Source organism: Apium graveolens, chromosome 9 (genome assembly GCF_009905375.1).
Source record: "Apium graveolens cultivar Ventura chromosome 9, ASM990537v1, whole genome shotgun sequence".
NCBI lineage: Eukaryota > Viridiplantae > Streptophyta > Magnoliopsida > Apiales > Apiaceae > Apium > Apium graveolens.
The window spans coordinates 27,018,149-27,038,728 of record NC_133655.1 but is presented as its reverse complement, the minus strand read 5'-3'; the positions used below and the strand labels follow the sequence as shown (position 1 = coordinate 27,038,728).

Below are 20,580 nucleotides of genomic sequence, written 5' to 3'. Positions count from 1 at the left end.
AAGTATATAGCCCCTGATAATTTAAAATAAAGTGTACGAAAAATATCAGTGAAAATAACTTATTCTCAATCATTTTCTAGCCCGTTGACTAAATTCGAAAGTAAAAAAATATATATTTTAGCTTGATAAAGCTCTGACATCATTTGTGAAAAACTGTCAAATTTTGAGTATTTTTTAGAAATTAAGTGACATTCTGATGCTGAGTTCAGAATAAGCTCAAATATATTAGTCCAAATAAAATTTGAAATAGTTTTACCCATAAGTACACAGAATAGTAATCGGTTTATCTTATTATCGTTGACTTTTATAATTTTACAGTCAATTTGATTAAATGACTAAAGTAGCAAATATAAAAAGAAATAGATGATTAAAATTTGGAGAAAAATATCCCAAAGTACGTACTTAAGAGAGTTATATGACCACGTAGTGTATTTTTAATAATCTAATTTTTTAATCAAATTTTGTAATCATAAAAATACCCATGCATTTAGGAGCATTAAGCCCTGAAAATATTCGTTAGTCACAATATATATAATTCCAAATATTAACTTCTTCAAGACAAACAATCATATCTATATGTGTATGATTAACAACATATATAGTTGCGTGACTTAGTGGTATTATGTTATGTAGAGTATTTTTAAAACCGGTTTCGATTCCCAGTAAAAGCATAGCAATTGTAAAAAAGATAGATAATTAAAAATTATTCGTTAGTCACAGTAGATATAATACCAAAATTAACTTCTCCAAGACATACAAGCATATCTAATATGTATATGATTAACAACTCATATGATTTAGTACCTTAGTGGTATGCTCTTGTATAGAGTATTTGCAAGATCAGGTCCGATTCCTACCAAAAGTAATTTTTTTATAAATGGTAATTATAAGGGCAATTTAGACATTTCAAGCTAAATAAAATGTCTCACCACTAAATTGAATAAAATGTCTCACCAATACCCTATGTTGGGCTATTATATATAAATAAATAGATTCATTTTAATAAGAATTATTATAACTGATTTGATGTTACAATGTAACAATAAACTTGATTCAATTATGAATTTCATTTATTAACCGATTAATTAGTTAGTGAGTTTAATTAATTATGTAAAGTAGTGTATAAGTTTACTCCAGTTTATATATATTAGTGAGTTTAATTAATTATTTAAAGTAGTGAATACGTACTCGAGTTTATATACTATTTTAGATAGGACTTGGAGTTTTTATCATCATATGATACACATCCTTATATAATATTTATATAGGACTTAGGATTCTTATCATCATATACATATACATGTCCGTTCCCGTTCTCTCCGTCTCTCTCAAACACAAATCTGGTGTTCAATTTCGCCAAATGTGTTGTTCTCGCGATAACACCATTCTCTCATTTTATACTGAGAGACTGTCGACTCACACAGTAGACGAAATAACTTTAAAGAGACGTTTATTTGACCGGACTCGAGAACCGCTGAGTTCGCATCCTTCTCTTAATTTTATTGCTTCCTTCCTTCACAGTAATTTGCATGCTTCAGTATTTCAAGATAAATCACAGTTAGCGGCTAAATGCAATTTATAACCAGCTCTGGTTGTGTACATAAAAACCATAAGATCTTAATGATTTTACATGTTATAAGATTAAGTTAATACTAAGGTAACTCCAAGAACAGGCTTGCTCTAGGATGAAGACCAGCATCTTTGAGTGTTGTCTGCATTTGATCCACACCGTATACCTTTTTAGGAAAGCTAGATATCAGCTTGTAACTTCCAAGTCCAGGCAAGTTTAAGGAATCAATGTATCTGTAAATTGCACCAATTTTCTCTGTGCAGAAAAAGCTTTTCTCCCTCCTCTCTCCGTTTGGAAATCTTATTAGTATCTGTTCAATAAGTTATAAACCATTTTAGTCGCGACAACCATTCAGTTAGCAACTTAACATGGTACCATAGCTCACGTAATACCATAGGCCTCGAGTTGATAATGTATAATTGTTTTTACACGATAAAAATCTATTTGAATTGAATTTGTATAATGCTAGGTATGGCAAAATACCTGAGTTAATGGAGCATCCCTATTATTCGTTGAAGAAACTTTGTGCGGCCTGGTGACCTTTGTTACTTTGTTGTTGTGCTTTTTACTAGAATTTGGTTTATGAACTTGTTCATGTTTTTCCGTACTTGAAGCTTCTACATGTTTCTTGCCTTTATCTTCCAATTTCAAATTCATCATTTCATTTTCCTGAAATAATAGAGTTATCGATTTATAAGACAACATTAAACAGTTGAGCTTCATTTCCTAATTAGTCACACAGACTTGACTTTTAAGCCAAATGGCAAAATTTATAAGCTTATAGCAAGAAATGCATATTACCATAGCCTGGTCTTTTTGGAGTGATGCAAGATATGCATTATCTTGTTCTTCCCTTATGCGACGATCTACTCTTCGTCTCTCTTCTTCTTCTCTGGCCTTAACTCCACCAAATGCAGATCCCTGCTCTTCCATTGTTCTCTGTAGAATCTCCACCAATTCAGCTGGAGAAACTGGCCCTTCTATCTGCATATACAAGTCACAATTTAAATGATGTAAAATATATAAGATCAATCTAGTAATTTCCCCAACACTAAGGTTTTATATAGTTATTTTCTAACAGGGTATCAAATATAAGTTTAGGAGAAGTCTCAAATTCGAGCCCCCCCCCCACACACACCCAAATCTCAAATTAATTTGGAGACCTTTGTCGTTGCCACATGGTGGGTTGGTTAGTGATCCGGTCATTACTATTACTGGCCTTTCGAGTAAGATTGGTTTGCCGCAACACCTTAAGTTTTTGCTTAAGTTGGTTGTTAACCAACGACATATAATGATACATTGCCACTTAGTTACAAATAATGCTTCAAATCGCACAAACTTACAAGCCATGGTATTTCCAAAATAAATAAAATTTATTCATACACAATACGGCCTCAAATGATTCAATTTCTAGTCATTTATGCCATTCCATAAAATATAATGGGTTTTGTGGCTGGGAGATGCAGAATCATTTAAGAAATGTCAAAAAAATTGTATACAACACTAGTTACCTGTTGCAGCACAGCTAAGATATCACCGGGAGCTGGAGCAACAATAGCACAGAATGGAGAGGTAGCAGGGCGAAGCGTGGCAGCCATATGCAAACCTTCTCCTCTATCAACAAGTCCACCCCAAGAAACAAAATTTGCATCCAGGAACTGCACTACGACTTGAGAACATAAGGTCTCCCTACAGAAAGATGGTGTGAAGGGGTGATCAGGTGAGTGAAGGTACATAAAAAGAAACTTGTGCTCATCTTGAGCAATTTTCAGGGCCTCAATGAACCGGCACGCGTAGAAGAAGGGATGAACTGTCCCAAATTGTTGCTCATAGTTAGACAAGAAAGCCCACTCTTCTTGAATCATCATTGGCTGAGGTTGATATTGCATCGGAGGAAAGTTGGATGGTGGATTTTGCATTGGAGGGAAGTTCAATGGTGGATTTTGGTTTCTTCTTCCTCCTATATTTCCCACAAGATCAATTCCTTGATTCACAACTCTTGAGAATCCTCCAAATATGTTACGCGGTAGGTTTACCATTCTGCGATAAATTGCATTGTTAGAGTCCTCCAACATTGATCTTGCACTTCCTCTCCTTGATGACATTGTCTATCAAGATTAGTGATTATGTGATTAGAATTAAGAAGTTACTTCATGTTTAATATAAGCATGGTTTCATATTCCTAGTTGAAAGTGGCATTAGAGAGACTTGTATCTTTATCAGCTTTGGATTCCTTTAGCCTATGCCTGTTTGTGAGGTCTATAGTCCCTTTATTATCAAAAAGATATACTTAATTGAACAAATTAATATCATATTCTTTGGATTTTAATCGCTTACTCGTTTATTGTGCGGAATATTTAATCCTAATCACTCCGAACAATTTAAGATTAAAAATATCTAAATCAATTACTTGTACAAATATATTTTTCTCGTGAAACAGACATGGCCTTGACGATTTGGTTGATATTTTGAACTCACGGGGCCAGGGGAATCTTTAATATTTTTCTCTTCTTGATTCTATAGTTCCTTTTGATTTGTAATTGATTAAAGAGTGTTGCTTTAAGAATTTTTTGGGCTTTAAATTCTTGTACTGTATCATCATCAATTATTTTTTCTGCGAGAAAGTGAGGAAAAAAACAGTAAAAGAGATTCTCATGTCTGTAAAAAGTTAAATTGACAAGAGTAGAATAAATAGAAGAATCTCCCAGTAAATAATCATGTGTTGTATTCTAGTGGTCTTGTGCAAGTATCAGTGAACAGCTTTATTCACGACATTAACAAGTGTTGCTTTTATTATATGAAATGTTGAATAAACAACTTTATTCAACATATATAAGAGTTGCTTTAGGTTTATGAATAGTCTCATCAAGGTATGTAGTGTACAGGCCACATTTCATGACTTTTTGGTAAGAATATTGTTAGTTGTTAACAGCAAACATTCTTGTCTATCAAAAGAGTGAGATCGATCCAAATTCAAGAACTTTAACTAGCTATGTAAAATATGGCTGATCCTTGTTCCACTATATTACAAGAACTGAGAAGAGTCTCAGTTGTTTGTTTCGAATCTTAGGTTTGTTTGTGCCAAATCTGGACCAATTACGCACACCCATGCAAGAGATTTGAACTCTCGACATTTATTTAGATGGAAAGATATCCTTCAATTATAGCCTCGTCGGTTATAATTAAGTCGTGATATTTGTGAAAATTACAGCTTTAATTATTGATACATGGATTAAATGTTTCTGAATTCATCTTAATATATGCAAAAAAATTTATAAGTACATGTATAGATATTTTAAATATTCAATGTATTGGGCTACATGTAATATCTCAGTTAAAATTTGAGTAAGAATCATTCTCCTTCAAATATTTGTAATAGTAAGAATGAATATATCCTTTTCCAAATATTTGTGTTTGTAAGAATTCATATATATTCTCCAAATGTGTGTGTGAGTAAGAATCAAAAAAATTTCTCCTATATCCTTTGTTTGGTGTGAATTTGAGTGAAATTCTTTCTTGGGAGTACGGAAACATGTATACACAACCACACGCTACTAAACTGTTCCAAAACATTCAAAAGTCATGGACTGCTTATTTGCACTTAAGATTGCATTGTCACATTCCATGGTCCACAAAGATGTCTCTGCTGCACTGTCTATGACTATATAAAATGTGATGCGTCACTTGAAGCTTGAAATTCAAAGGGAAACAAAATGATGTACAATTCACTACAGTTTCAGTACTGCATTGCTGATATGAAAACATCATCAGTGTCCCAGAGACAAGCAAGGACTGCACTTTTTCATATTGTTTGCAGTACCAAACAAAATATGAAAACTGTCATCACCTAAACTTCACATATTGAGGGTCATTTCTTTTCCACATACTTTCGGCCACTGCTAATAGAGAAATTTACCTTCAAATTCCTTTGACCGTTTTTTACAGGCGTGGAGATTTGCTCGTTTCCTGAAGGCTCTCCTCCTCCCCTTGTTGAAAAATTGAGAACGGCCTAGCTAACGATCAATCTTTCTAAAGTGCTAACGCGCCTTATATTAGTTTGTAAAATATCATCTTTCATATTAATGTGCTCCTAATGCTACAAGTGGTCTTTCATATATGCTCCCAGAGTCATAAGTTTGATTAAGAATGGAAACCCCAAAATTATTCTCTTCAGAGATCGCACAAAAGATTGATTAAGAAAGTGCAGGTACTAAAACTTAAAATTTGAAATCAAAATCTAAGCAGTCTATAAATATTTTCTTAATGCTTCGGCTTCAAATAAATTTTCGTTCATACTGAAAACATTGTTTATAAAGACGATCCTCCTTCACAAATCAAGATTGGGCAGCAGCCTCCCATAACCAAGTAACCCGGATTGCATATTGTTAACACAAGTTTAAGAAAAGCTTTCCATTAACTAGGACTCTAAACAAGAGTTAGACTTGATAACTTGTGTACATAATTACATGTCATAATAGTAATGTATCCTTGTATTTTGTATATGGTGCTTATCTAAGTTATGGTTGGAATCTATTCTCTGAGGCATGCTTTACAGAAGAATCAATTTTATCAAGACTAATGCATAGTATATGAAATTGACCCTACTTTATGGCCAGAGTTCCCCAACAGTTTCCTTACTTTAAACAGGAGGAGGTAGGTAATGATAACAATATGAGTGGGAATTTCTGAAAAGAAGAGAGCAAAACTAAAGAAATACTCCTCCTCAGGGAGCTGGTGAAAATGACAATCACTAATTCACTATTGCCCCCACATGATTTAAAGAGAGAGCACTGGAACTGGAAGGGCCTAACCAAACAGTCTCTTGAGAAAAAATAAAGATAAGGTTCCGTACATCATGAATTTCCCCCAACGAAGTCTTGTGCACTCTATACGGCCTTTAATTTGTCAGATTGTCCCTAGAAGAAACTTAGCAAAAGAACTAGTCTTTCGAATTAAACTAGTGCTCAACCCCTTTTTTATGCAATCCATACAGTGCAGTATAAAAAATGTGTACCTGTAGAAACTAATCTTCTGGTAGATATCAAATATATTATCCCTAAGATTCAGGTAATACATGTGCATGATTGAATATAATAGTATACTACTACTACTATACTATCTGTTGAAGTCTATAGCATACAGAAGTTTGGACCTGCTAACATTAGAGACAAAAGAGTAGTTAGATGAATGTAAAAGAACAGAAACGAAGTATACAAGTAATAATGAGCTGTAAAAGAGGACATATTGCAACAGATTGAGAGTAGACTGAAGACCACCATTTTCATATCTCCTCTGGTTTAGAGTGCAAGGGCACATGTCACCCACTTAACCTATTCAGTCAGATATATACACTTAGTTAATTGCTCATTGAACATATGAATCATATATCTTCTACCCTGAACAAAAAGGTTTCTAGGTTTCTTCGAATTTCTGAAATTTATGTATTAACAAAGGAAAAGGAAAAAGGGACATACTCACTTATCCCGCTTAGAGCAAGCTTTGAGGAGGCTAAAATTTCCGCAGCATTACCCCAATGGCACCTGACCACTATGCCAATTCATATTACTATGGTCATGTACTTATATGCAAATGCCATGCACACTCGCTAACATTATTTGCTTAAAACCTTAAAGTTTCAACTAATCTACTTGGATAGATTGGTATACCACCTCAACAGCTCAACCTTAAAGTTTCAACTAATCTACTTGGATAGATTGATATACCAGAGTAAAATCATAAAGAGGTTAGAGGCATATGTATATATGAGGTCATGTGTAATTACAAACTACTTAAATTTGACGAACCAATTTAAAAATCACAGGACTCGGTGATACAAATCAATGCTTTGTAATTTCTAGACCAGTTCAGTTCATATCTGACTGAACACATATACATTTATGTCGTATTGTCATAAGACCTAAAACTATTTAAATACATCTGGCATATTGGCCACCCCGGGCTTCACATGTAAATGAATTTTATGAATTTTCCAGTATTAAATTTTTCTGATTGAAATTAGAAGGCTGGACTTGAATAAAACATATGTACCTAACCTGAGAGCTGAGATTGAGAGTGACTTTTACACATGCAACAGACACTGGAAACTGAATGCACTGGACAAAGTAAGACCATACCATTAAAATACTGATAATTGATATGGGTGATTTATAATACTTCATGTACTGGTTTTTGAAAATAAAGACATCCCTCCTCTCTCCTCTCTCTCTCTCCACCCCCTCTTTCTTTCCATGTGTTGATTTCTTTTTCTATTCAAAATGAAAATTAATAAGAATATTATTCAAAGTTGACCATGATTTCTCAAACTAAGTTCCCATTAGATCAGGGTATATGTTAATATACTTGTGCCTGAAGGTTCTCTTTCTCTCAGTTTGTGTGCTTTATGTCAGAAAACAAAACCAAAAATGTTCCCAAGAGACGTACAAAAAAGTAGGTTTTATTAGAGTGCTGAAAGGGTTTAGAGAAATAGACATTGGGAAGCAGTAACTTACTAGTTTAAGTTTGTTGAATTGGTTTTTTCTGCTATGTATTGGAACTGTTGAAGGATGCTACATTGCTATTGAGCTTCCATAGACAAAAGTTTAGAATAAACTATCTTGTTGGGTTGTTGATCCTTCCCAGTAGAGACAACCCTAATGCTTCCAAAGATAAAATCAGTTCTCAGAAGAAACAATCACACGGAACACGATCCTCAAACATGGCTTCTTTTACTGGAGCATCATCTCAGCAAACTTCTCTCTCTATCATAACCTCAATTCTTTCTTTTTTATTGCTGGCATTCTTCTTGGCACCTGCCGTCTCAGATTCCGGTCATCGGCTACAGGCTAACCAAACTTTCAGGCCCCAACAGCAGCTGCTGAGGATCAAGAGAGTAAGGGCTTACCTGAGGAAGAACAACAAGCCTGCAGTCAAGTCAATTCAGGCATTCTCCTTTGCCTTTCGTAGTTTTAGATCTTTCAACTTAATGTTATTGCATTAAAGTCGGGGTCTTTTCTTAAGTCGATATATATTTTACCATCTTTAGACCCTGCTCTACGAGCTGGATGTACTGAGTATGTTTGGTTTGATATACCTAAGTAAAGCTTTATAACTAATTATTGTGGGTTGAGCTCTAATGATTTCTATTTGATATTTACTCAACAAAGAGTCTAGATGGTGATATCATAGATTGTGTCCGGTCTCATCTTCAACCAGCTTTTGATCATCCCCAGCTCAAAGGGCAGAATCCACTGGTAAGTAATTTTTGTTTTTTTTTGCAGATCATTAGAATATACGTATATCAGTGAGCACACCAGTAAAGTTTGTTAGGATGTAAAAGATGAGTCTTGATTTCGTAGTCAATATACCTAATAGACACTAAAAACACTTTGAGCAGAACAATGCTTCATCTTTGATATACAGATAAAATAACATACAAGCTCAAGCAAACTAGTAAGAGTATTAGGAATCACTACAGCTTTTTTACCTTGCATTATACAGGAACCACCGGAGAGGCCAAAAGGTAACGAGTCCGTAGATGTTATGACTGAGAGTATTCAGTTGTGGACGAATACAAATGAATCATGCCCAGCAGATACCATCCCAATTAGAAGAACTACAGAGAAAGATGTTTTAAGGGCAAATTCAATCAAGAAATTTGGAAGAAAAGTTAAGCGTCGTGATACGATTAGCGATGAACACGAGGTTAGTGAACATGATCTTCAAGTAAGAGAAGTAATAAATATTCTATTTCTAGTTCAAATTACGGCATTATTCTTAAACTTAAAAGAAAATTTCGATTCTCCTTTTTGACAATGGAATTTGAAACTTTTACGATCTTCTTTCTCATTGTATCATTCTAACTACTCAAAGTTATCACCTACTCATAAAAGAATAATAAAACTATACAATGGTTTAATCAATCTCGGGTAGCTTCCCTAAACAACAATCCTTTGGAATGCAGCATGCAGTTGCTTTTGTCAATGGAGAACAGTATTACGGAGCAAAAGCTAACATTAACGTTTGGTCACCCCAAGTTTCAGATCAAAATGAGTTCAGTTTATCACAAGTATGGGTCATTTCTGGCTCCTTCAGCAATGATCTTAATACAATTGAAGCTGGTTGGCAGGTACACAGAAAATTTTATTTCGTATTGCAAGATACCGATATTTAAATGAGATAGATAACATCTCAACTTCCAGTGGTTCATTAATAAACTGTTTTTCAGGTTAGTCCAGAGTTATATGGAGATAGCTGTCCTAGGTTCTTCACTTACTGGACAGTAAGTACAACCTACAACTGATTGCCTCACATCAATTATCAATATAAAGTTGTGCTAATGATTAAATAATTTCAATCGATTTACTGTACAGAATGACGCATACCAATCCACAGGATGCTATAACTTACTATGTTCAGGATTTGTCCAAACTAACAACAAAATTGCTATTGGAGCAGCAATCTCTCCAATGTCATCTTACGACAAGAGACAATTTGATATTGGCATAATGATTTGGAAGGTATTTGTAAACGAAACATGAGTTTAACTCGTAAATAGAAAGTGTTCTAAACACAATCTGTTCTCTCAGGACCCCAAACATGGAAACTGGTGGCTTCAATTCGGAACAGGGCTAGTCATAGGGTATTGGCCCTCGTTTCTCTTTACTCATTTAAGGAGTCACGCAAGCATGGTACAATTTGGGGGTGAAATTGTCAACTCCAAATCAGGATTTCACACATCAACACAGATGGGAAGTGGTAGATTTGCAGATGAAGGATTTAGAAAAGCTTCTTACTTTCGAAATATGCAAGTTGTTGATTGGGATAATAATTTGCTACCACTATCAAATCTTCATCTTTTGGCTGACCATCCAAATTGTTACGATATAAAAGCTGGAGAAAATAATCTATGGGGAAATTATATGTATTATGGAGGTCCTGGAAGGAACCAAAGGTGTTCATAAAGAGAAATTTCACAAGTATAGATTGTAATATATTCAATGTTTCCTTCCAAATATTTTTATCCATATTATTTAGGCTAATATTTTTTGTTAATTAATTATATACACATGCGAGGAATTCAAACTCTCACTAGGGGGCAAGAACTCTGCACCAACCCGTTATTGGTATTAGGCTAAAAAATTACCGGGAAAGAGAGTCCATTTCTTTTTAAGCAGGCTTACAATTTCATGTCCTACCTTGTAACTTGTGTAAGATATACCAACATAAGGATTTAACCTTATGTACTTCTTGGACCTCTCTCTACATTTAAAAATTTAATTATTTGTAGGCCTACAGAGTACATAAACAAGTTTCAGACAAAAACACTGAGAAATTTCAAACAGAAGAATCAAATTGAATACAGTATCTCAGTTGAGGAAGGCACATGTACAAGATTCCCTCTGAACATATAAAATATTATGACAGTCAAAACATGGCTTGCAGTTGAACAAGTAAATCGAAGCAGATTTCTAACATGGCTTTTTAAATTATCTTTAACTATCATCTGTCTACACTCTACTTGTGCTCATTATTAGATTAATTTGGCATGTCACATTGTCAATCTCAAACAAGTTGTACAGATATTAGACCAAACAGCTATATAACTTCACAATTGTTTAATCACCTCATCCGCAATTAGTGTGTGAATACTTGCCTTCTGTATTTTGTTTTAATATTATTTTATGTTCCTTGTAATTGCATCTTGAAAATAGAATTTTCACTGGCATTGACATTAAATATATGCAAATATAATTCACCTTGGCTGCAGAACATGATTTTGAAGATTGAGCCAGTTCCAGAATAAACGATCTTTGCTGTCCTCGGTATCCTGCATTAGGGCCAAGCATTTATTTGGCCGAATCCAATCTGACTAAAGAGTTCTTTTTCAATTCTCAGTGTGTGAAGGCAGATAACTTCAGTTAAGTTTGATCAATCTTACCTTCCATTCTCAGTCTACATTAAAGCAAAGTCACTCACACAACACTATGCAGGAGAAAATGAAGGTGACTTTAAACAAGTCAATTGCAGAAAAGGTAAGATATTTAGTGGAAAGATACTAGAAAAATGGAATTTCGGTAAGAAAAAAAAATTGGTGGGCATTTGTTAACAGTAGAAATTAACTTAGCTGACTTATAATTAATAATAAAACACGCTGTCAAATAAATCTGTTTACACACATTTCAATAACACAAAACGGCAACTGCTTAAGGCAGATCATCAGCTTAGGGTTGTAGAGCAGCTGATCCAACCTCATTTCCTGACCTGCAAAAAATATAAACGGCTTCCCTTTAAAACCGCATAGATCATTAACTAAATCTAATAAATCCTAAATCAACAAGGTATTATAGCACATGCTAGTCTAGAAAAAGAATGTATGTGTTGCATGTAGCATCCCTTAACTCGTAACTCATAAGTATCACTGCGCCAAAAAAAGGGTGACTATTACTTAATATAGTACAGGCAATGGGAGATATCTGTAACATCCTGATTTCCACCAGAATTTTACAATAAAAAATACAACCTTCAAGCTTAGTCTATTAGAGACAACATTTTTTATAAGGTGCCAGAGCTAGTAATATGTAACAACATCTAGCAAACAATTTTTGTCTAAATTCAACCAAATAAAATCACCCTTTGCCTACAACTTAACCTACTTGCTTGTCCCTCCCTTCTCTTCCAGCTACATTTAAAGCTAGCCTAGATTGTGTGTTTCTCTGGTTAGAGGACTACACTATATAAGAAGCCTCACAAAGACTCGGTATTGTTGTCAATGCCTCCTTCAACCTTTCTTTTAACAACATAAACACTACCCATAATTATCACCCCAGACAAGCAGATGGTAACAACCAAACACCTCCAATGCTTTACACCATTCAGCAATTGATTTCCGTAAATAACCTGCTTGCATGCACTGATGTACTGGATGTGGTAGTTCAGAACTTTGATATAGAGCTCAGCAGCTATAATATGTTTCTTCATCTTTTCCATTTTCAGCAACTTCGGTTAAAATGACTTGTTCTTTCTTTCCTGGTAAAGCATTAAAGCCTCCATATAATATTTTTTTCCTTTAGCATTATTCTTGGCATTTTTTATGTCAATCAAACAAAACTGTCTCAACTTATAACTCAGCAAGTATCAACTCTATAGTTGGTTTAGACCTTCAAGATTCTGCTCTTTAAAGAACTAAAGAGGTGTTTCCTTCGCGCGGTTGAGTAAGCAGCTTAATTGCTAAATAGAAGAAAACTCAAGCAATATTATTCTAAATAGAGACTGATAACACAAGCCTCGGTAACTACACTCAGGCAATTGATTAAACACCTTGCCGTGGTTTTATACAGAGAAAAGCTACACTTCAAATCAAGAGAATTCAAAATCAATACCAAGACACAAGAGAAAGCAACACCTTTTTCTTCAAAACTCTCTTGCAACTAGCTCTCTCTCTCTCTCTCTCTCTCTCTCTCTCTCTCTCTCTCCACCTCCCCCACCTCTCTCCCCATCCCCAATTTTCTTTCCGCTGTGTAGAAGTGTGTAGAGTATGTAGAAGTTTATAGAAGTAGGTGAACTCCCTGTTTTCTTTTCTATTTTATTCCATAAAGGCAAGTTTTAAGTAAAAATATTTGTAGCAAACTTATAAATATGATTGAATTTAAATTAACAAATAAAAACCTCTGAAAAAAGTCACTATTTTTCATTCATTTTTTTTAAAAAAAATGTTAAATAAAATTCCAAAATAACTTGAATAGCAGTATAAAATCATGTGGGATATTACAATATCAATTCCCTGACTTTTTCGGGCTGCCATGAGTGTATGTTTGATAATTTGAATTAATAAACGGAATAAGTTAATGGTAGCCCAACTAGGCGATGTTATGATACTTGTGAGTCATGACTCTATCAAAAACTAAAAATAATTTCCAGAGTACGAATTCAGAATAGTTTACTATCAGTGAGTCACTTGTGCTATCCGAATCAACAATATATATCCTAATCATATGCATGTTCATGAGTTCATCAAGTAAGATGCAAACAGAAATAAATAAATATAAATTTGTTCATACCATATGACGTGGTGAACGGCGAACGGCTGAATTTTCAGGTGACTTAATAGCTGATAAACGATCTTTACCACGGTTCACTTTCTTGGGAAGTCTGTCACTGTCTCCAGCTTGGAGTGCTTTTTGCTTGACTGGTGACTGACTTCTACTAGCGGTAGAAATTGAAGAAACTGGAGCAGATGCAGAGATTGTCGATGTGTCTTGTTCAAGGGTTACAAAATTAGAATTAGTACCTGGAGTCATAGAGTCTTGCTTAAAACTTAGCCGAAGAACTAATATTCATTAGCGACAACACGCAAAAGTAGAACTATAGTAGCACAAGCAGCTTAACTGATATTTTTTTTACAGGGTCAAAGGCTGAACTTGTTCCACCAACTACTTTTACAACAAACAACTAAATTGCAAGGGTCATTCTACCTGAAGTTATAGCAGCACATACATGTGCAAGAGATAACATATTACCACAAGTTGTAGCTTCAAACTTCTCTCTCATAGTCCGTGCAAATTGGAATAAACCATTGCTCTTATTCAACTCAGTAATCAACTCTTTTGTGTCATTCAGATATGGATCACAATCAAGTACTGAAGATGAACAAAAAAGAAAGATAAATACAATCAAAATAACTGAAGATGAACGAAAAAGAAGATATATACAATCAAAAAAATTGTGTAGATACTAAAGAGTAAAGACAAACTAACAAACAATATATTCATTACTCACAGGAGTACACATCATTCTCATGACGGATTGTAAAGTGATATTCTTCCTTGGGATTATTTGGGTTGATATTGTTAAAAATAAATTTTATTCCTGCAGAAACAAGAAAGAATATTGTAAAAAAAACAATTTCCACAAGATTGCAGAACCAGATTTAGCAGATAAACATACCATGTCCGCATTCAATACGGAAACCAAGAACCCTATTGTACCAAGTGATAGCCTCTTCTACTTCTTCTCTACATTTAGAGTCCTTTTTGCACTTTTCTTCACATGCTGAAAGAACTTCACAACAAAGGAAGTAGAAGTAAGGCAAACATGAATCGAGTAGTAATACAATATACGTATAACAGGGGGAAAATAAGTATATCGAGAAAAAAACGATTTTTTTATGGAAATACATTGCTGCCAGTTAACAGATTACTGAAACCAAATTATTTTTCATGGAAATAGCACAATTAAACAGCAGCATAATTCATATATCAGCTGGAGACCATAACATATAGCTAAGGTGAAATCCTACTCCTAAAGACAAAGTTCAATACAAGAATTCAGAGAAGTGTTTGAAAATTCATGTATGTTATAGTGCATCTCTTGTCACTAGAGTCTAGAGGTCAATGTTTTTTCCTGGCATTTTCTATTGAGATGTCATGATACATTACAAAAATTGCTTTAACTTATCCGACCTTAGAACAAAAATGATTAAATTTTATATAATATGCAAAAGGAGATAACAGGGAACAGTAGTTTTAGTGAATTTTCACAAATATCCATTAGTGAAGAGCATCAAGGACAAATTCTACAAAGTAAACACTACCTTTAGATTGTTGAGATATTATCTCGGCATACTCATCTTTCCTGGCTTTTTGCTCTTCTACCACTCTTTTCAGTTTCTCAACTCTTGCTTTAGTAGCAGCAATTGAATCCATCATCGCCATGCGTTTTGCCTCTTTACGGGTCTTCACTGTTAGTTAAGTATAAAGAACAAGTTAGTAAACAACATAACTCCTCGTGTATTTAAGTTAGTAATCATTGCTCTGTTTTATTACCTTTACAACTAACTAATAAGCACTTTAACTAAAAACTACAAAGCTAAACAAAGTAATAAGACATAACTAAGGTCTTACAGCCCGCACCCTTTCAGACTGTTAATACAACGCTAAAAATACAATTTCAAGTATCAAGGACAACCGCGGATAGCTCTTTAACCAATTTGATCTACCTTGACCATCCCCAATCACAGAACAAAATTACAAAAACTGTGAATTTCCAACAAAATCATAAATATATGCAACCACGAGAAAATTAAACATGGAGAACAATAAAACATAGTAAAAAAACAACCAAAAGGGGAGAGGGAAGTAAAATTACGGGCAAGAGCTTTGACGAAATCATCCTCTGCTGCTCTGAGTTGTGCTTTAAGCTCCCTTAACTTTGCTGTAACAATGCAAACACTAATATCAGAAAAAACAAACCCAAAAAAAAGAGAAAATAATAAATTAGCAGAGAGAATATTAATATTAATTAAAAGGAAGAGACCTTGATTTTGAAAAGTGGATCGAGCAATTGATGAATGAGAATCAAGTGAATTGCGAAATGAATCGAGAGAAGTAGATGTAAAGTGTTGGTGAGATTGAATATCGTTTTCGCATTTTAATCGAAGCTCACACATCATCGACCGTACGGACTTGTCTCCCATTTTCATTATCTGCATCGCCGATTCGATTACTTGTGGATTTATGTGTTTAATTCGGAGGAGGATTAATTGAAAATTTGGAAGATCCCGCCTTTTTTTATTTTTCTTTTATTCAAAAAGAGCAGAAGATGAGGAGAGTTGCAAATTACAATCCTGTTGTGTAGACTAGGTTCTCAATGCGAGGCCAGAAAGGGGAACCCTCACACGATACGCATTCCTTTGTGGTCATAGCATTTCTCGGGTAGTATTGTTAATGTTTTTTTTTTTTGTAAATTATTTATCTTTTGTTAAATGCGGCTAAATATTTAGAAATTTTTGTCATTTTTCACATAATTAAAAATAGTGATTTTTTATCATTTTTTCTTCATTTTAAGGTTTTCAATGTGAGGCCAAAAACGGAAACTTGCCATTTTAATATTTGGTGATTATTAATTATACATTTTTTTGGCTTGGTTATTAATATTTGTTTTGAAATTTTTCATAAAATAATATACTTATAATAAGTATTTATAATTTATATTATTAACATACATTGTTGTGGAATATAAATTAGGGTTCATTATTATTTAATGTTAGGGTTGTAAGTTTCGAGTTTTAATGTATGTTCCCGCGGTGAGACTGGATGTCCTCGAAAGATGCCTATATATCTTTGTGTTGTAGAGAATCAAGCCAAAACGTAATTCTGGTTTTAGGGTTAGAGCTCTTTATATAAAGATGAGTTTAGGGTTAGACTTGTGTTGGAAGACTTGGTGCAGAAGTCTCCAACTTAGAAGATAATTAGGACTCCGATAAGGCAAGGAATTATAGATCCTTCCTTGTAGGAATTTGTGTCTGTGTTGGACACATGTCTCTACTCTTCTAGTCGTATTGTGCCTAGTCCGTGAACAGCTCATGTTCGTGGACATTGACGACCTCTGTTAGTGGGCATTGACCACTCGGGCCTGTCTTTAGTCTGTTACGAGTCTAGACCAGCCTGGTTTGTATTGGGCCTTGAACAAGAATTCCAAACGTAGTTAATGTGGCATTTAATGTGTCTTTAGGATGTATTTTCTATCTACATCACTTACCCCCAACTTTCGGGGAAAACACTCGGGTTTCCGTGGAAGTTATACTAGTCTATTCACGACTCGGGGTACGTATCGGCCCTTCATGGGTATCTTCATTTTATCGTAAAGTGTAGAGCGATATACACGTTTACGACGACTTATATAGTGTGAGTATACAAACTTAAGGCCTTTGCACAAGCTAATTGAATAGTTTCTGACACTAAACAGTCCTAATCGAGACTAAAAAGCGAGCGTTCATCACCCCTTAAACTTCGTCAAGGTTAATTATAGGGTGAAAGCTGCTAACATGCCCTAATTGAGGTTAATCGGGGCTAATTTATCTTAATCAGGACTAATTAGTATGCATGAGACACTAATCATCCCTAATTCACACTAATCATGTGCGTGAATAAGTTAATCTGGGTAATTTGCTTGGTGGTTATCTTGGTTAGTGCCTTAGTCTTAATCCACTTTGTGAAGTAGTCTATGACTACTATAATGAACTTCCTCTATCCCGATGCCACATGAAATAGACCAAGTATATCCATTCCTCACATTGCACAAGGGATGGGTGTGCTGATGGATGTAAGCCTCTCTGGGGGCTGTCGAATTATCGGAGCATGCCTCTGGCATCCGCATTTCTTTACATAAGCCTTTGCATCGGCTAACATCGTTGGCCGATAAAAACCCAATCGAATTATCTTTTGAGCGAGGGCCCTGCCCCCCAAGTGCTATCCACAAATCCCCTCACGGGCTTCCTTAAGTGTCTCATCTGCTTCAAGAGATCTCAAGCACTTCAAGTACGGAATAACAAAGGGCCATTTGTACGGAAGGCCTTCAATCAACGAATATCTCAATGCTCTCACCGACAACTTGCGTGCCTCTTGGGCATCGTCAGGGAGCCATCCAGTCTCAAGTTGAGTTTTGATTGGATTTATCCAACAGCTTGCCACACCAATTGGTGCTATCAAATTTATGACATATATAGTAGGGGTCTTTAGGACCTGGAAGTAGATACTTGTGACGACTGGGATTTTCGCAGCGTACATATATATATATATATATGAATAAAATATAGTTTTGTGACATAATTGTCCACTATGTGGATTTATGTGTCAGTAAATATTAAGTTATATAATTTTATGGTTATATGAAATTTCTGTGAAATAGTATTAAGGAACGGGTAAAGTCTCGTTCCAGTTTGATGAGTCAGTAAAAGGCATAAAATATGTTTGAGAAGTATAACTGGCCCGTTGTTGTCGGGCCGTTAGGTAGAACATGACCCGATATTCAAGTAATGGATTAAATGAGAAGGATTAAGGATGATAAAATTGATGATTTTAATAAGTTAAAATAAATCTGGAGTCCTTTGTATATTCTGTGATTTGGCTTCATAATTAAAAAACTATATCGTTATTTGAATTACCGAGTAATTGTTACTTACGTAATTAGCTATTAAAAGAGAATGATGTGTTAAGGGGTACATAAATGGAATGTTTTTGATGATATTGTATGAATATTTAAAGATACAAGTATGAATCTGTGATTCATGAGTTTTTAAAATATTTTTCAGAGGATTTATTTGATTAAAATAAGAATTAATTGATTCTTATATATTTCTATAAAATTATTAAAAATATGATCAAGGCGCAAAATTTATTTTATTACCTCCAGAATAGTCCTAGGGACTTTTCAAAAATGAAAATTGGATTTAATTTGATGTTCTGATATTTTAAAATGATTTTTCAGAGTTTATTTCTATTATTAGAAGTTCAGCTATTTGCACTTTGTGTAGAGATAAATTACATTTATTTTATGATAATTTTTGTAAATAAAAGAAAAATAAGAAGTGGGAATTGTTAAATATATTTTTTCCCTTAGTATAATATATACTCCCTCCCCCTTTCTTCTTTCTCTTCTCGGCCTCTCTCTCTTCTCTCTTTCACTCTCTTTTTCTCTCTCGAGCTCGGTACTCTCTCTCTCTTCTCTAATCACCTTCGTTTTTGGATGGTTTTTGAATTTGAAACCATCTTTGTGATGGGTTTTGCTTCCTCTATATGTATATGTGGATGCATGCGAGTGTTCTTCGATTTCTTTGAAACCCTCATTTGGGTTTTTGTTTGATTTTGGTTGTAATCAATCGGAATATGATTTTTGTTGATGTTACTGTGATTATATGAGCAATTGATGATCAAAAATAAGTTATGGGTAAAATTTCGGTTGGCAACCTCGAAACGGGGCACCACCGTACTTTGTCGGCGTCCGCGGTGAACCACCGGTGAGCCGACGGGGACAATGATGTTCTTGAGTCCGAGTTTTATATAAATTTTGATGTGCATGCAAGTGTTCGTTTAATTTCAGATTTGTTTTAGTTAATTTTCTAAAAGATTAGTTCAAATATGATGAAAATCGATTTATAAGCTATGATTATGTGACTGGGTGTTAAAAATGTTGATGCATGTTAATTTTTTTATGAATTTCAGAATTTAAAAGCTTATTATTATTTTGTTCAGCTCTAAATTCGAATTTATGGATTATTCGGTTTGAATAATTCGATTAAACTCGGTTATGTGTGAACATAAGATATAGGGTTAAGTTCGAACATAGATTTTGTGATTTGCGAGTTGGATTATATGTTGAGATGGAATTTGCATGTAAAAGATGTGATTTTGAATTTGATTATTGAGTTTCATATTCGGTTTTAAAGAAAATAATAAATAAATCCATGAAAAATGAGTTGCATGTTATAGTTTTGAAATGGTATGTGAAGTCATTAGTTGCAATCGTATAAATTGAAATTACATGTTACGTGATAAGTATTATGTATACTCAATTTTGATTGTTGTGATGGATTGTATTAGAAGGGTAAGCATAGTTATAAGTACGTCATGCCCGATTCTCGAAAAGAACGTGAATAGGTTTGTATAAGATATAGGTTCGATTTGATTTGGCGTCGAATTATATAAATCAGTGATAATTTGCTAAGTGTAAAATATTGAGATAGTCGGTGATATAAAGAGTATAAAGGTATATCATATTATGTGCTACGTGTTATGCATGTGTTTATAAGATAAGCGGATATTGCGTTTGGGGTAGAAGTTAGACGTTTTGAGAAACGTCAGGAATCGATCAAGTTTCTAATTAGGTAATTAGGGTTATGTTTTGAATTGTAGATTTGGAAAGCGGAGGCATTCAGGCTAGAAAAGGAAAAGAAGTCTTAGGTGGCAGTAGCTCAGGTTCCGTAAAACAGGAAAGCTTTTTTAGGCAAGTAACTCTGCCTTCTATTATGAATTGATTGTAGAGAGATTATTGTTGCCATGCTCTGATAGAGTGAAGAATTTTAGCAATGTTTTTATTGATCCTTATGATAAACCTGTTATTGATCATTATGATAAACCCTAATAGTAACCCCTTGTTCCAATTTCTTATACCTTGTTTTCGTATTCTTGATATCTTAATGATCTTTTGACCCTAAGAGAAACGTTATGAAACTTTTC

At 34.2% G+C, this 20,580-nt stretch overlaps 3 protein-coding genes and 1 long non-coding RNA gene across 7 annotated transcripts; 1 reads left to right on the top strand and 3 right to left on the bottom strand.

Moving 5' to 3' along the window:
• Positions 1-1,540: 1,540 nt before the first annotated feature.
• On the bottom strand, positions 1,541-3,814 carry LOC141682620 (plant UBX domain-containing protein 10-like). Its single transcript, XM_074487324.1, has 4 exons — positions 3,082-3,814; positions 2,372-2,554; positions 2,054-2,239; positions 1,541-1,880 (listed from the first exon to the last, which is right to left on the bottom strand). Exons 1-4 carry the CDS (start codon positions 3,673-3,675, stop codon positions 1,653-1,655), a joined length of 1,191 nt encoding a protein of 396 aa, XP_074343425.1. The 5' UTR covers positions 3,676-3,814; the 3' UTR covers positions 1,541-1,652.
• Positions 3,815-5,918: 2,104 nt separating this feature from the next.
• Positions 5,919-8,219, bottom strand: LOC141682440 (uncharacterized). Its single transcript, XR_012559784.1, has 3 exons — positions 8,080-8,219; positions 7,045-7,117; positions 5,919-6,900 (listed from the first exon to the last, which is right to left on the bottom strand). It is a non-coding gene; the product is annotated as an uncharacterized LOC141682440 (long non-coding RNA).
• On the top strand, positions 7,746-10,821 carry LOC141682439 (protein neprosin-like). The gene is made up of 7 exons (XM_074487142.1): positions 7,746-8,510; positions 8,734-8,820; positions 9,068-9,271; positions 9,531-9,695; positions 9,795-9,848; positions 9,940-10,086; positions 10,156-10,821. Exons 1-7 carry the CDS (start codon positions 8,286-8,288, stop codon positions 10,528-10,530), a joined length of 1,257 nt encoding a protein of 418 aa, XP_074343243.1. The 5' UTR covers positions 7,746-8,285; the 3' UTR covers positions 10,531-10,821.
• An 836-nt stretch (positions 10,822-11,657) lies between these two features.
• LOC141684350 (kinetochore protein SPC25 homolog) lies at positions 11,658-16,262 on the bottom strand. 4 transcript variants are annotated; one of them, XM_074489274.1, is made up of 8 exons: positions 15,881-16,262; positions 15,713-15,778; positions 15,159-15,305; positions 14,513-14,626; positions 14,345-14,434; positions 14,041-14,205; positions 13,627-13,823; positions 11,658-11,830 (listed from the first exon to the last, which is right to left on the bottom strand). In XM_074489274.1, the coding sequence occupies exons 1-8, from the start codon at positions 16,053-16,055 to the stop codon at positions 11,819-11,821; spliced, it is 966 nt and encodes a 321-aa protein (XP_074345375.1). In that variant the 5' UTR covers positions 16,056-16,262; the 3' UTR covers positions 11,658-11,818. The 4 variants fall into 4 exon arrangements, with proteins under 4 accessions (XP_074345375.1, XP_074345377.1, XP_074345374.1 ...); XM_074489276.1 differs by having other exon boundaries at positions 14,086-14,205; XM_074489273.1 differs by having other exon boundaries at positions 13,627-13,856; positions 15,881-16,260.
• Between the last annotated feature and the right edge of the window lie 4,318 nt (positions 16,263-20,580).

Bases quoted from the DNA above. Each gene is read 5' to 3' on its own strand.
- LOC141682620 (XM_074487324.1), bottom strand. From the start codon at position 3,675: ATGTCATCAAGGAGAGGAAGTGCAAGATCAATGTTGGAGGACTCTAAC. The intron at 2,555-3,081 runs GTAACTAGTGTT...TTGTATATGCAG, and splicing joins TCTTAGCTGTGCTGCAACAG to ATAGAAGGGCCAGTTTCTCC. The intron at 1,881-2,053 runs GTATTTTGCCAT...CTTATTGAACAG, and splicing joins GGGATGCTCCATTAACTCAG to ATACTAATAAGATTTCCAAA.
- LOC141682439 (XM_074487142.1), top strand. From the start codon at position 8,286: ATGGCTTCTTTTACTGGAGCATCATCTCAGCAAACTTCTCTCTCTATC. The intron at 8,821-9,067 runs GTAAGTAATTTT...TGCATTATACAG, and splicing joins TCAAAGGGCAGAATCCACTG to GAACCACCGGAGAGGCCAAA. The intron at 10,087-10,155 runs GTATTTGTAAAC...CTGTTCTCTCAG, and splicing joins TTGGCATAATGATTTGGAAG to GACCCCAAACATGGAAACTG.
- LOC141684350 (XM_074489273.1), bottom strand. From the start codon at position 16,055: ATGCAGATAATGAAAATGGGAGACAAGTCCGTACGGTCGATGATGTGT. The intron at 14,627-15,158 runs GTAGTGTTTACT...TTTGTTGTGAAG, and splicing joins AATATCTCAACAATCTAAAG to TTCTTTCAGCATGTGAAGAA. The intron at 14,206-14,344 runs GTGAGTAATGAA...GTTCATCTTCAG, and splicing joins TGAGAATGATGTGTACTCCT to TACTTGATTGTGATCCATAT.